The sequence below is a fragment of the Serinus canaria genome, chromosome 1, assembly GCF_022539315.1.
Source record: "Serinus canaria isolate serCan28SL12 chromosome 1, serCan2020, whole genome shotgun sequence".
Taxonomy (NCBI): domain Eukaryota; kingdom Metazoa; phylum Chordata; class Aves; order Passeriformes; family Fringillidae; genus Serinus; species Serinus canaria.
This window is the reverse complement of record NC_066313.1, coordinates 64,521,920-64,538,376: the sequence shown is the minus strand read 5'-3', so window position 1 is coordinate 64,538,376 and position 16,457 is coordinate 64,521,920. Positions and strand designations below refer to the sequence as shown.

Below are 16,457 nucleotides of genomic sequence, written 5' to 3'. Positions count from 1 at the left end.
AATGTTTCTACTTGCAAACATGAGAGCAACAAGGTAATTCCTAACAAGACATGACAGTTTAGTATGTGCAATGACTGAACAAGGCTGATAGGTAACCCTGTTACATGATAGCACGTACCAAACACATAAACCCATAATTCATCTTTTTTTTCAAAGTGTATGAATCTGTATTTACAGGTTGCCTGTCAGTTTTATTTAAAATTGCAATCTGTTTAAATGCAGTTAACCCTTTACTAACCTGATGAGAGAAAATTTGTATTCTTTATTTCTGTCAGCAAGGATAATTACTGGAAAATTGTGATGTCACTGCAAATTTAAATCTTTTATTAAGATGACAAAGAAGTATAGTCAAAGACTAACTCACTATCCTGTACAAAGATTTCAATACATGAGATAACTGCCTTTTAGAGAAATTCATAAAGTGTAAAACTATGGGAAGAAGTTTGCATTAGAAGTAAAAAATAAAAGACTGCATTAGGAATAAACAGAATTGACAAAAGTGAAACTTACACACAAACACAAAAGCTACCTGATTTTTTCAAACATTTTCCTGAAACAATTTTAGCTAATATTTTATTTCTCAGGAGATTTTACTTTTGTGCATTGTACTGGCATTTCATAGTTTTCTTCCCTGAAACATGCAACTTCTAATATTTCTTTTCATATTTTTTATTCATATCCGTTTCTGCAGAAGTGTCTTTAAAAAACATTATCACTGTTTGACAAAACCAGTATGACTAATATGTCTTATTTTTAACAGATGTAAAAAGAAATTTCAGAAAACAGTACTAACTTTGGAAATATTTGATCAATTTCTTAACATTCAGGGTATGAGAAACATCGAAGAAGTCTGTTTCAGACTCAAGTATTTGATTTTCTTTTCCAATCAAGCTTTCCTCTGCCAGCCTTCCTTGATTGTTTGACAGAGTTTAAAACTGGAATGGTGAAATGACACAAAGAAGCAAAGTGCTGCACATCAGGAATAGTTTATGAGGGTACTTGCAGGGGCTAATGTAGTTTGGATGTAAAAAATGCTTTGTAGCTTTAAGTTAGAAACGTTATAGTTTTCTTAGAAATCGTGGCAAAATTTTTCTTTTAGCACTTGCTACTGCTTTTAATCAGCTGCAATGCATGCTCATTGATATGACACTACTAAAACTAGGCACCCAAGTGTGATTGCTTTGTGAGCATAACTAGTTGGCAGCACCCCTAGTTGGGAAAGAAAGAGTAAGAACAGGAAATTTTGAAAGAAATTAATTTGAAATTAGGCCAAGGGCCTATAATATTGGAAAAAACACTACATGTTTATACAATTACATCATATTTCCTCAGAGTATTTTTCATATCATTAATCTAAGGATATGATAAAATATTAATATAATGGTAAGGTTTTTAAACTATCTAGAAATTTATAAATCATAGATTAGTTTGGTTTGGAACTCAGCAAACAGAATTAGTAGTTTTCATTTAAGTAGAGGCTCACTTGGACTCAGCTGCCAGTGAAACTGTTTTGTTTTGGATCCAACAAAAAGGAGTTTTTAAAGTGCTTGGGAGAAACAAACTAGTTTGGACCAATTAATGATTTTAGTCCAACATGGATTTTGTTTTACTGATCTAAGAAGGGAATGTGATGAATAGTATGAAAAGGAGATGAAGGAAAAGAATTTTGGAGGTGGAATGAGACTTCAGGAGGTGGATAGTAGTTTTCCATGAAAATAATGTTTTAAAATGAGTGATAATCCAAACTCTGACAGGATAATTTAGGGGAGTTGCAGCTTCTTTGAAAGGAATCTCTCCATCTATTCTCTTACCAGTAAGAGAAAAGAAAGATGTTGCCAGAGAACTATTGATATGCCTCTACAACCACTTTCTGAACAGGTAAGTGGGTAGTGAGGTCCCATCACTCTGTATCTATAATTTGCACTGTTTTTCTTCATTCCTGATTTGTTAATGTTGTATTTTTTCTGCAAATCCTTGCCAAATCATTCAGCAGCTCTGAGAGATTTAGTAGCTTCTTAGGTCAGCTTTTGGTTTTATATCTTCAGTACTCTTTAGCTTCAGAAAAATCTGTGGTATTACTCACATTCTCAGATTCTTGCAGTGAACTTCATTTATTTTCATCTTTTGTTTCAGAGATTTAATCTGCAGATTTTCTCTCCTATGCCATGACATATTAGTCTCTTAAGATTGTTCAGATAAAAATCTTGACAAGAGCCTTTAGGGTTCCCTAAATGGCTCAATTTTGAATACTTTTAGATCTGAGAGTATAATCCAGTCCAGAAGTCCAATCCAATCCTGATTCTTGCTCAGATGAAGCTCAGGTAAGGACACAAAAAAGTACCCTGACTCTTCTCAGAAACCTGTGTAACTATTGTCTTGTTTCCCCTCCCTAACTTCTATTTTGGAGTTGAAAAAGGATCCAAAGAATGTACGGGAAATGAATTGAACAGTGCTTTGGTCCAATGTTTGGCTGGAAGGATTGGGGAGCACAGAGAGATCTCTGAGGCATACTGTGGCAAATGCAGACCTTGCAGATTACTTGTGTATCACTTTCACTGTGTTTATCTAGATTCTTGTTAAATGCCTGCAATCACCAAACACTGTTCAAGGCAAAAGAAATGAAAGAACTGAGACAATAAATCATCAGAGAGAATTTAACAACTTAGAGTACAACTGAGACCCTCCCCAGTGCCCAACACACACGGTCACCTGTGTTGCTGAAAATGACACAGACAAGAAAACCCCAACAAATCAAACCAAAGTAAACCATTTTTTCCCCATGGTTTAAGAGCCAGTAGCAAAAAAGTGCACTTATGGTAGTAATGCTAAAAGACGAAGATTACCTCACGGTCATTTAGAAGTCTCTCCAAATCTGCTGCCATTTGATTCTTGACACGCAGCAAAGCTGTCTTTTCTTTATTTAAAAGACTGGTAAAAAGAGGATAGGAAATGCAGTAATAGCAACAGATAATCTCTTTTAATCTTGTGTTCTGGCTGAAACATGCATTTTCTAAAGCTAAATACTGGCAACAATAAAAATCTGCTCAAGTAATTGTGTCAAATGATCCTTCTCCATATTCAAGCACTGAAATTTTTATAAATGGGCCCAAATGTGCGCACAACTTCTTATTTTAGTCAAACAGAAAAACTATTCAAAGCCTTCATAAAAATGCCTTTTTTTTTTCTCTGAAGGGTAGTTTAAATGATTAGAATTTGCTATTATAATTTCTTTGTTTCTTCTACGTAAAATGAGATTATTTTATAAGCAAGGTAAGTCTCCTTATACCTACACTTCCATATCAAAATGTGGATTTCTTTGTGGTATTAGTCACTAGCAGTAGCACACCGTATGAACTCCTTATACTACTGTATTTAGAATTCTGAAAATAGCAAACACAAGGAAGAAAAACATATAGCTCTTCTCCCTTTAGCTGTGTAGTTTCTGCAAAAAATATAAACATATTTTTGTTATTTTTAATATTTTTATTCCAGGATAATGTATGGGATCAAGCTTGTCCTATGAACCAAGTATGAAAACTGATTTAGCATGAAGGCATGCCTTTATAGCAGAATGTAAAGTTTAACTTTAATCATTTTTTGTCTTCAAAGTTATAGCACATGAACATTTGAAATGCTTAGCATACACATTGTGATTCCAGGCAGCAGTTCTACAAAAATTAAATGTATTTTCCTATTCAGCCCCAGCATCAGTTTCTAACATTAAAGTTTAGAGTAATGCATGCATAATACCAGTATATCATCTATTTTGTTAAAACAGCCACAGAGATTTTCTTGGAAGACATGTAATATATGCCATTAACATGACTTAACTAAATATATTGTACAATATAAACTGTAACATAAATCAAGAACTATGAAAAATGCGATTCTGCTTATGGAATGCAAATATGTAATACTGCAAACAGGTCAGGAGTTCAAAAGCAAATATATTAAAATTTTATAAGTGGAGCAATTACATATGTTGCAAACACAAATTATTTAATATTTCCAATATTTGATCCAGAAATGATCAACAAAATAAATCAATCTGTAATTGGCCGTGTATCATCCGCTCATTTCAAATAAGCAACATCATCCTTTGCCCCAGAGATTTTCTGGCAGTTTCTTACAAGCTCTGTATTGCAAATTATGACTGTCAGTTCCTTCTAGGCATTCATTAATTCTCAGAAAAAAAATGTATCCTTTTGCCAAATTGCTCAGTTGTTTCAACTATTTAAAAGAAAAGTAATAACACTCTAAAAAACTATAAAAATATTTTAATATTTTCAAGAGTTTTATTTTCTGTCACATTTTTAATCACAATGAAATTGCTGTACCTTCTTTTTCTTGGATTCATGTGTTGTTACTTACACATCACTTTTTCTTGGATTCTTTTTCTTTTTTCTGTATTTCCTAAGAACATAAACTAATCCTTCTAGAGGCTCAAAAACTTTTTAGAGAAGCAATAATACAAGTTTCTCTAGGACTTAAGTAGTGTACTGAATAAGGATAATCATTAGTGTTCATGACTGAGCCAGAAGTTAATGTTTAACGTTCAGTTTCATCTACAGAATAGAACCTATTCTACTTATACTGCTTATACCTTCTGGAATAATGTGACATAAGTGATCAATGTAGAGCAGTTCTAAATTTCTTTGTTTATAGTAAAATATAGGACATAGACAACTACATCATTCAGTAGCACTTCATGTGTTTTCTGTCATACACATTGATTTAGAACTACCAAAGCATGTGCCGACTTTGAATTTTGTAGTTTTGCAATACTTGTGCTTTTTCATCATTGCAGATAGAAGGGAATAATTCATGTGCTCATGAAAGAATACTGAAAGAGGCATATACACATTTAACAGAGTGAGAAAACAGTTACCAGACAGAATGATAATATATGACAAGGTTAAACAGAAATATCTTCAAAAGTTGCATCTCGGGAAGAAGACTGACCATTTCAGTTCTTGGTTTTAAAATGCCCTGAACCAACATCTTGGATAGCAGCAAAGAGATTCTAGGTTTAACCTACCTTACACTCCCAGTGAAGAGTAGTTTAACCTAGTCCAGGTTAAACTGGCAGTGTGACAAATCAGAGAGCAGCTTTATAATTTGTTTTAGCTGACCTAAGTGAGAACTGTTGAAGGATCATCCTTTCCTTGCAACATCTTGGTAACCTACTCTTTCTGTTGGTACTAGACACTTTGTCACCACATAAGAAGGTCCCTTCACTGATCTGGATGGACACTGGCATCTTTTTAAAGGTTATCTGTCACATGGATAACCAAAATAAGTTGATTTACCATGTTCAGTGGAGACCCACAGCTGAAGGCAAGGATGAGCTGCTCCATTTGTGATGGAGTGCCTCAAGTGTCTTGCTATGATTCTGAAACCACCAGTCTAGGCAAACCAGCTTCCAACACTAGAGATCAAGGGTTTTAACTTTCATCTAAAAAGATGGGACCATGATGTGCTCCCCCCCAGTGCTGGTCACTGATGGCCTCATCCTGAATGTGGAGAAGGTGCTTGATGTGAGATATCATAGAACTGTGGCCGGAAAAGTCCAGGTTAGAGAACTAACTGAAAAGCAGTGCAAGTCCTGTTTTTTCTGTGTGCTTTCCAGAAGAAACTAAATTGTCTGTGAGGACACCTAGTTTCATTCCATCATGCTTTTAAAGCCTAGCCAGGTATGAATCCAGGTACCAGGAATGCAGGCTCACCATAAAATACACTTGTCATACACATACACATTGCTCATAGCAACCACTGGCTTGTTTTGTCTTGCTTCACTCAGGATCTAAAGCCAAGGTAGCCTGGATATCGTATGCAAGACATTTTTATGAAATGTGATTATTCTGCAGAATAGATACTAACATTTCCCTGTTTCAGCCTTATAAACTTTTTTCAATTTGGGCAACTAAACCATTTTTAATGCTGAAGTGTAAATATATTATTTACTATCCTTTTCAGAAGCTTCTATAATTAGATATTCTGAATAATATGTTTATGCTGGACACACAAAATAAACATGTGTTTATATAGTACTGGATTTTATTATTACTTCTACTCAGTTTGGAAAAAAAAAAGTATATGTTTTTTTTTTCAGTGAACTCTGTACTCCAGATGCTGTAAGAAATGCATTGTGCCTTTCTCTTACAGCATGAAGTTGAATAGTCCAATATTGATTTTCTTTTTTGCATTTTATATTCAGATACAGTATTACCATTGAAAAAAATTAAATACAAATAGTATATGTAAAGGTTTTATATCTATATCTGAATATATTATATAGCCATATAGTGAAGCTATCCCTTGTCTGCAAATTACAGATCAATAGCTCAAAACAGGCAGTTAGTTTAATTGTTAGTTTAGGCCAAATTTTGTTATTAAGTCACATAATTAGAAAGGGAGGTATAAGACGTTTTGCAAACAAAAGTTCCTTACAAGAGAAAATACATGACAGATTAGTGATCTCTCATTGTGCAGCCAAATAACCACAGCTCAGATTTTTAAACAGATTTAGGAGAGTGTTGCTTAATGATTTTAGCTGGAATGTTTCAGGAGGCTTAAAAACCTATCCATGAAGTGTCCAAATTAAAATTACTTTTTCAAACTGTAAAAAAAAAGAAAAACAAGTCAAACAACTTTTAAAAAGTTGTATTACAGGTCAGAAAATGTATAAAAAAGGACATATTTCCACAAATTTTGCTTGGAGCATTTCTCTGGTAAGCTGCAGTACTATTGGAATAGATGGTGCATATTTCACAGAATGGTAATGTTCTCATAAAAAGCTCATTGCCCATTCTTTGATGGGAAAAACTCATCTAACACTCTATGTCGAGCTTTATGTTTGGATGGCAATTAGAGAACCCAAAATGTTTAGGTAAGGAACATTTCAGTACAAAGCTTCTTAGTGAGCAAAATCCTTATATGGCTTCTGGATTTTCCACACAGTTAAGGCTTTTGAGTATTGCTTTTGCGTAAGCGAACCTCTTTTAAAACCAGCCATTGGTACTGAGAAATTTGAGTAACTGCATTTAAAATAAATACCGTCTCTTTATGAATGAAGTCCTTTTAACATCTCCAGTTATTTATAAACCTAGATGTTTTTAGCAGAAAATTATGTACTAAAACTACAATTACTTCACTACATACATAAGAATGAAACTCAGAGATTTGTTTTCCCACAACATGACACAGTTCCAAGCATTTCTTTTTAAAAGGAGTGCTAAATGTGATGTTTTCATTTCTGGCTAAAGAACTGTATGCTAGAGAGATTTCTTTATAGCAGCAAGGAGTCATCCTCACACACAGCACTGCTCTTATTAACCATCACTATTTACTTTTATTAACGAGAGTGCTATGTGGTCTAATATAAATAAGAAGTTACTTAACAGAGTATTTTGAGATATGCAGACCACCTATAAATGCATCCTGCAGATGCCCTGTCACTCAAGACCAAGGTTTTGTATCTGAAACATATCTGCAGGTGCATGGCTCAGTTCAGAAGCACACAAAGTGTTCTGCTCCCAGAGCCAAGTTCTGTTTGAGGCCAAGTGCCAGCATAGCCCATGGCCTGCCTGGGAGAATCCTAAAGGGATGGGAATGAGAGTGGGAGTGAACACCTTATGTGGGCAACACCTGACAGAGCCTCCATTATCCTTAACAACCTCTCCTTCTCCTTGAGTGGTAATATGCTTGTGCCTTCACTGCTGAACCACTCAGCAGTGGTATCAGCACAACTTTTAACCTGGCAGTGGGTCCCTAAGTTGTTCATGCAAATCCCAGCAATGGCAGTAGCCCAGTTAAGCATTTACCCAACCACAACAGCTCTCACAGCTCTTATGAAGGTATGGCTAAAGATCCACATGTCCAGAATGGACACATTTCTCAGCAAACCAACAAAGTATCTCCAGCTCTGCTGGATATACTACTTTAATTCTCTCTGATAAGTATTCTGATTGTTTCTCTCCTTTCAGTGAGAAGCTGAATGGTGCTTTGAGCAACCTGATCTATTGGAAAATGTCCTTACCCATGGCAGGAAGGCAGAATTAGATGATCTTTAAAGGTTCCTTCCAATCCAAACCACTCTGTGATTCAGTCTGACAGCTACTGACATAGGCAGCCTTGAGCACCACTTGAACAGTCTTTCCAAGTGAGGAAGGTATTTTGATATGAAGGCTCTGAAAGACAGCCTTAGCTCTACAGGTGTGACAATTTAGGATGAAGGCAGGTAAGCTGCTCTAGCTGAAGCGAACTTTGAAGACCATGCTGGAAAGAGACTTAGATGGGTCTGCAGGACTTGTCAAAAATACTATATCAAAATGATCTGCCTGAATCTTTCTCATTCCTCTTGCAGAAATAACCGCTGTAAGAAATGACACTTTAATAGAATGATGAGTGTGGAGAATACTGAACACATCTTTTAGGGATGCCTATTAAGGGACCATTATATAAGTGAATTTTGGCCATTTTGTGAAAAATTTATAAAGATATGGCCCAAGAACATCCAAAATGAGATTTCTGTCATAGACCGCCTTCCTTGTGCTTGTCTTCCTCTTCTGCTGATTCAACAACATCTGCTGTTGAACAATATTCTGTTTTATCACAGAATCAAACTCACATCCAGTACAACCAACAAACTTCTCAATAGACATGGAAGTACAAAGTGCTGCAGGTTGCTGCAAAACATTTATAGGTTGCAATAAAGTACTGACTCATCATCCTGGGAAATCTGCTGGAACCTATTCACCCCAGGAGTATGTTCTAAAAAGACTATTGGCCATGATCACTGCATAGAGGAGGCAATTATGGATTAAGACTAAAAAAGTAAATTCACTTGCTAATCCCTCCACACTCAAGTTAAGTGGGAAGTGATAGAGAACACTGGCACTGATAACACAGATGTGCCTGTTCTGTTTGGGGAATCCATGACTTACATAATGAACTCTTTTGATGAGCAGATGAGATAAAAAGACAACACTAAAAGAACACCACTCCACCATTCAATCTCCACACTAAATAAGAAGGAAGGAAAATTATGATCAAGCACGGAGCAGGTCTAAGGACAAACTAAGTCTTGATTCTTGGGGTGCAGGCATTATCAACATTACATTAATTTGTCTCCAATACGGTACTCAAATATGAGATTAAAAAAATTACACACGCAAAAAAACACTAGTATTTTTGAAGGTCCATCTGAAAACAAGAATTCAAGCACTATTTTTCCTTTAGCTTTTCTTGTGAAATTGCTATTTAGAAAAAAACTGATGCATTATTGAACTTAAAATTTTAAAAAATAATTTACCTTGTGTAACTGTAGCACAAATTAAATCTCAGAGGCTGCTGCAGAAGTGCAGTATTATTAACTATTAATCATAGGTAATGGTTGAAAGAACAATTTAATTTTGAAATGGTTTTACAAATACTAAAATTTTCCTTCAGCTCTGAGATACAGAGACCAAGCTTCATAAACCATGTTTAGTGTTTTCACTAATACTTTTCTAATAGCACCAACATTATCTGCAGAATTTAGGGCTCTCCTTGAGGAGCATTAATTCTCTGAACTCATCCTCTCAAAAATATTCCATGCACAAACCAACAAAATGCTGTTTAATAAACTAAGAGGGATAGGAATAGTGGGCTAAATCTTTTGATCCAGCAGAGCTTCACTTGGCATATATTTGGTAGGATTATCATTAATTTACTTAAATCCCATTCTGATTCAGTTCTGGAATAGCTGAGAGTAATCTGAAATCACCTAAGGGATATTTTAATTTAAAACTGTCATCAGCAGATTCTAAAAGGTTATCCTCATGACAAAAAATTTCTTGAATGTAATGGTTCTCTAGTTAGAAATCCCTACCTCAAACCTTCCTCTCACTTATCGGAAAGCAAAGGACCAACATCATCAATTTTATCCCAGATTATGATTTCTCATATATGGCAGGGAATACTAGCTAACAATTTAGGACCTTTGCTTTAATTATGGAGTTATGAACAGCAAAATTAAAGACTACTAATATGCACCAAAAGCCCCAAAACATTAGGCTGTTCCCAAGAATTTCTCTGGCCTATGAAACTGAGCAAACTTGTGATAGTGGAGTAAAAGCTATTTTCAGTTTACAAGGAATACTGGAAACTACCAGAAAAAAAAAATTACCAAAATAACTGATGTGCAAAGTGTTACTTGTTTTTTTTGCTATAATATTTTTTTGTCAGGCCACACTTTCATTTACAGAAACATAAACTAATGCTGAGCACACCTCAGCTCCCCACAGTGGAGTACTGCTGGTATGTTTACCATGAATGCTCACACTGTAGGGCAGATCCATTTTCTTTCTTAACTTGAGGCCCTTTAAGATGAAAAAAATTTCCTTTACTCTTAATGGAGAGTAATAGGCCTCTCTAAGAAATAACTCACTCCACCCAAAATCTGAATTACTTTTTGGAGATGTTACTTCCTCCATGAACCATTAAGGAAAGTTGACATAAGTCTCTCATTTAGGTACCTTAATTTGTAGGGTAGATTTAGGAAGAATAGCTAAGCATACAGATTATTGGCAATGAGCCATTTAACTCAAGAAAATCAATATTAATAACACATTTAACTTCTTTTAGATTTTAAAGCATGGAACATACACTTTCAGAAATGACGTCACCTTTGTACACCCCTTCTATCTTCCTTTTGAGAGACTTTTGGACTACTTTGTGAATAACAAAACCATTTCATCATTTTTACCATAATCTAAAAATTTGTGACCAATTCTTTGATACTATGCACAAATGAAAAGTAAGACACTGTATATAGAGAACACGGGGATTTTTCATTTTCTGGAAAAATAGAGGTTATCTTTGAGGTGCTTCTTATAATGTAACAGTCTAGGAAAATATTAAAAACACTTGATTCTGGAATTAAAAATGTCTATTCTTATTGAATCAAAATTAAGCTCAGTGGAAAATATCTTGTCAGGAACTACGAATGAATATTTCAGTTTATTTATAAACTTATTGATTCATATATAGATTTGCTTGGATAATAAGCATTTTTAGGTATTCCTCAAGGGATAACAAATACCATCCCAAACCATCAAAACACTCTGAATAGATACATATGTATGACAGTATGTAAGATGTATTAGCTAGGGTGAATCCTGTTTTATTTTAATTGCTTCAGTAGATTAGTGGAAAATCCTGTATTTTTCATGTAATTGCTTCATAACAGAATCACACTAATGTCTCCTAATAGTTACTGTTTGCTTTTCCTAAACCAAGACACCACATAAACACCTAATACTTAAAATACTAATTCTTCTGTAGAGCAGTGGGACTTGGCTATCAACTTCCTTGAAAATCAAGGGACATATTATTTTATAACAGCTTACCTGGGAATCAGGTGTTAGGGAAGTTGCTCAGTGGTTAGAGAGGTCTGACAGATGGATACAGCAGCAAATCAGAGAGTCTCCCCAAGAGCATATGCTCTAATTTTGGCTGAAATACCCTTTACTGGTGGACTATGCTATTATAGTTTTTCTGACATTTTTTCTTGATTTTTACTGTTGTACAACTATTGTGTCGTTCTTTCCTTTTAGTCTTCTAAACCTCCAAACTCACTTTAAACCTGTCACAGCTACTTTTCCATAATTAAAGTACCTTTTCTGACATTGTGAGAGAAATAACAAGTGCTACAATTCCAGCACGTGGACTGGAGTTGGTCAGTAATGGAGTGTTAACATCTACATCTCAACTTGGTGGACAATAGCACAATTTTTTCCAAATGATAAAAGTATAAGTGTTTTTACCTTCAGTTTAAGAGAAAGTAAAACAAGAATCAGTGATTTTAATTACCTGAAATCTTTTTCAAGTTGTGTAATATGTTCTTTCTGTAGACTTATTTGAGAATCTCTCTGTTGCACAGTTTCAATGAGGTATTTGTATGGTTGTTGTGCTTGGTTCAACAAAGAATTTGCTCTGTCAAGCTGCAAAAAAAGGTATAACTACCATAGATTTTTTAACTTAAAAACACAATTACTTGATTATTGCTGGATTATTATTGGATATTATTGGTTTTTACCAATTGCATATTAATATAAACTCTTAACCTTTTATTACATACACAAAAAAGGAAACATACCACCTTCAAATTGATTACTAGTACATTATCTTCACACTTTTCTGTTCTAATTGTGTGCTATTTTGACTACAATAATGATAACACTCTCTACACTTCCCTAATCTGCATTTTCAAGGGTTTTAATGTAACAGCTTCTATTGATTAAAAAAAAAGTAGAGTCAATGACTCTGTTTATGGTCTTACTGACTTACTGTGGTCTTTTCCTCCCTTCTTTAAAAAGCTGAAGAGGTTGTATAATAAATACTGCACTTAAGTAGCAGTATTTGAGCCAAGTTCAACCCAAAAGCTGAAAAAATCACTTTTGCATCAGCTTTTTATCCATGCTCTAGACTTCATCTAGATGACTGAACAAACTGTCAGTGAAAAGAAAAATAATGGGCTACTTAAACATGCTGTAGTCTACAGTATCTCTGGTTTGTTCTAAAAAAAAAAAAAAAGAAGAAAAACAATAGCTGGGGGTAAAAATCCTGTAAAAAAAGTAAGGAGAAGTTTTAGAACTTTACACAAAAAAACAATGTTTAACTTTGTACTGGATTGTATTGTGAGTTAATCTATACAATTATATGGTAAAAGATCAAAAATTTAATGACAGGATAAAAATGTGCTGAAGATGCTCCTGTGGAAAGTTGCAGGAATTTGAACTAAGGTCAGTGATAATCTTTCATCAGTGAAGCAAGTATAAAACTACTGTGGGTAAAGAATGTATTGAAGTGAAACACAGAACAATTTAAGACAAAGAATAGTGATATGGAAGAATACCAAGCATAACAATGGATTCACCATTCCTGATGTCTTCCAAGTAAGAACCTGAAAGAATATGTTTTAGTCAAATAGAAATTACCATGATATACCTAAGAATACAAACCAAATTAGAGTATTGGTTAAAAATCCCCAAACTTCACTGTTCATGTATCTTTCACTGAAATAATCTATATAGACATATATATATATACACAAAAAATTTAAAAAATTCAAGTAATTTAAAAATATGTAGAAATTCAAGTATTTGCACTCTGTGAAGTACTTGGGTGTAGTAATTCTAATTTGTACTTACTGTGGCTTTAAAAATCAAACTGTTAAGCACATTCCTGAAATAGTAAGCCTACAAATTACATATGGTGGCATCATCTAATAGAAAACCTAGTTGCCCTTTCTTTCCTATGAGAAAAATTAAAAGACAATTTAAAGATTTTTTTGAAAATTAGTTTGCCCTAATTCTGGGACCTTTCGAGCTGACGTTTGTTAAATATCTTCAAAAGTGATTTAACAGAAGAGCTGTGTAAGAAGTAGTGATGCATTCATTGAACAATTAAGTATCAAACAGAACAAACTAGCTTGGCTGGCTGTTCTTCTGTTCAGAAATCAAAACGTTGTCTGTCTGGCTCACATTCTTGTTTAGCCTGTAAAGTAATCCTCCTTTCAATATTAGTTGCAAAACACAATATAAACTTCTTTGAAAACTTCTATCATGGAGTTTTGGTTAATTATGAGGCCATTTATTAAACATTAAATAGATAAAAAACACTGTTTAGAAAATATTTCGTTTTATGAAGAGCTGTTCCGCAATGTTTCTACATATTTGAATTTTTGTGTAATAATGATTTACCTCTTGTGAAATCTGTATTACTTGTTCCTTCTGATGTTCCAGATCTTTCACAAGCAACGAGTTTTGCTTTTCTAGCTGCAGTAATCTTCTTGCCAAGTGAACACTGTGCCAGTAAAAAGCAAGCTCAACTTGAATTTTTTCCAAAGTAGGCAAAAGAAATTCTAACATTTATGCTTCCGGATTTGATTGCCTTAATTTTTCACCAATGCCTAAATATTAACATATATAAACTACATAGTTAAACATGCTGCATAGTCAAAGTTAGAAAAACAGTGAAAATATTACAAAATGTAACAGCATTAAAATAACATTCCCACAGTTATGCTATTGTAATATTTTATGCATAATGATTGCAATTTGTCCAATACTACACAACTGTAGATATACTGTCAAAATCCTTCATCTAATTATGATTATTTACTTATTAGGAATTTTACAAACTCATTTTAATTCTAACTTAAATAATTGTTTAAAGATGCTCATTAATATATGTTTTGCAGCAAAACATTGAAAATGTAGTATTTTATCACTTTCAAAAGAGGGGCAAAATTGTTTTGTCTGACATTTATTATGCTAAATAAATTAATGTTATTGCCAAATTTGTTTTAAATAAACTCTTATATGGAGTCACAGATTAACTTTGAAGAGAAAGGATTATGAGCTCCATAAACAACCTAGTTAAAAAATTAGATCCTCAACCTCTTGCAAGCTTCATGTCCAGAATCAAAGAGTTTATTATCTATTCAAGAGCACAGGTCCATGGGCGGCAAAGGAAAGATTCAATACGCACTGCAGAGCTACTAGCAGACATCTAACCTAGTCTTCCAAACTCTTATGAATCACAGAATGGGCAAGGTTGGAAGGGACACAGTGGTCATCTGGTCCAACCTCCAGAGCACGTTGCAGGACTGCATCCAGGTGGTTTTTGAGTAACTCCACAACCAGTTCCTGACTATGACAGGGTAGAGTGGTCTAAAGCAGACTGACTGACTTGAAGCTCAGACTTAAGTGGGCATAAATCTAGATGAGTGTACGAAGTTTATCTGAAAATTTGACCAGTCATAACATCCATCTCTTCCTCAGTAAAATGGAATAGAGTTCTGGATTTGGCAGAAGTCTTAATAATCTTTATCTGTGTTATAAACATACTCTTTCATGCACTAATGTCATGTAGTACAAAAGAGAAAGGAACCACTACTTTACTAGTAGCTATTAGAGTGTAAGTGAAAACTTGGATACTTTCCCATGGCAAATTTAGGAATGCAGCCCATTGTAATTTTCCTGGCTTCAACTACTCAGTGAACTTCACTTGAATTTGCAAATATTTAAGGATAACACAAGTACACCTTTCAAGCATAATTTCAGTATGTTTTTTGACTTGTTTGAATTGAAAGCAAAGAGACAAAGGGACTGATGTGCAAAGACATCTTATGCTGGAAACATTTGATTCCAACTATACTACAAAATTATGCAGTGCTCAAGAATGTAGTAATTCCTTGTTAGCAAACCACCCAAGTCATCCTGGTAGTGTTCTGTATTCTCTCATTAACACTTCCTAAGCCGTTCCTAGGCATAGCTGAGAAGTCAGCATGGGCAAGCAAATCACTGCCAATATGTTGTTCACATGTAGCTTAACCTACATTGAGAATTGTTTTATGGCAACAGGTTACTATAGGACATTTGGTCTTGATGCTTCAGAGTGCTCCCAGGCATGCTCAATTTAGTACTAAGGATGTACAATGCCTACATCTGAAGTCAGGAAGGAGTTATTTCTGGCAAGTGGCTAAAGAGGTACAGACCCCACACTGCTTGAAAAGGTCCATTTTGTACAAACTGTGAGAGACTGAAGTGCGTGATGTGAACTTAAAGGATCTCTTCATTTAGGATCCCATACGTCTGGGATTAAAGAGCAGGTAGTGGACTCCAGAAAGATTATTCACATTTGTAATAGATTGTTTTTCCTTAAGCAATCCTAGAGAGCAGAAAATGTATCTGTGTTTCTTTAATGGTGCTAAATAGAGGATGGTGTCAGAGTCTTTGCTTTTAAAAGCTTTGGCAGCCAAAGGCATCACACACATTATCTGCCTGGCAGTTTTCCTTGAATCAAAACAGCAGGTAAACCATGCACAGTCTTTTATGGCTTTTTAAATCTTTTTAATTCTAAAAGATAAAGAAACTCTATGAAGTCTCCAACACTATTATGAAGGATTAAGTCAGTTTATTAGTCAATGCCTTTTGGAACAAAAGTGGAGTATATGAGTCATTCCAATAGAGCCGCTTCTAAGCTCAGAAAGTGTCTTCCAAGCATATCTGAAATCCTGACCTGATCATCAGATTCAGCATTCAAAGGAAATTCAACAGAGTTTTCATACACATAAATAATCTAAACTAAATATAATAAGGTGAGGAAAAAGAAGGATTGAAGTTGAAACTCAGAAAAGTGCCCAAACTATTGACAAAAGAGGAATAAACTAAAGCTTTAGGAAATAGTGCTATAGAGCTGTCAGTAGTTTTCTAAGCCAGATGTGCAACAGGGTTATGGAGGTTTTTTGCACACTCCTCACCTTTTAGGGATGGTCACTCCACCACCTTCCCGGGCAGCCTATTCCAATGCTTGACAACCACTTCTGTGAAGAAATTGTCCAACCTGAACCTCCCCTGGCAAGCCTGAGGTCATTTCCTTTTACCCCGTTGTTAGTTGTGTGGGAGAAG

General features: G+C 34.7%; 1 protein-coding gene across 2 annotated transcripts in view; it reads right to left on the bottom strand.

Annotated features, from left to right (window-relative positions):
- Window positions 1–16,457, bottom strand: part of PIBF1 (progesterone immunomodulatory binding factor 1) — a 104,168-nt gene that overhangs the window by 17,894 nt on the left and 69,817 nt on the right. For both annotated transcript variants that reach the window (XM_018908715.3, XM_018908714.3), the window contains exons 14-16: window positions 13,746–13,848; window positions 11,854–11,984; window positions 2,844–2,928 (exon numbers count right to left, since the gene is read on the bottom strand). In XM_018908715.3, coding sequence (XP_018764260.2) covers window positions 2,844–2,928; window positions 11,854–11,984; window positions 13,746–13,848 — 319 coding nt within the window. The remainder of the gene's footprint in view (window positions 1–2,843; window positions 2,929–11,853; window positions 11,985–13,745; window positions 13,849–16,457) is intronic.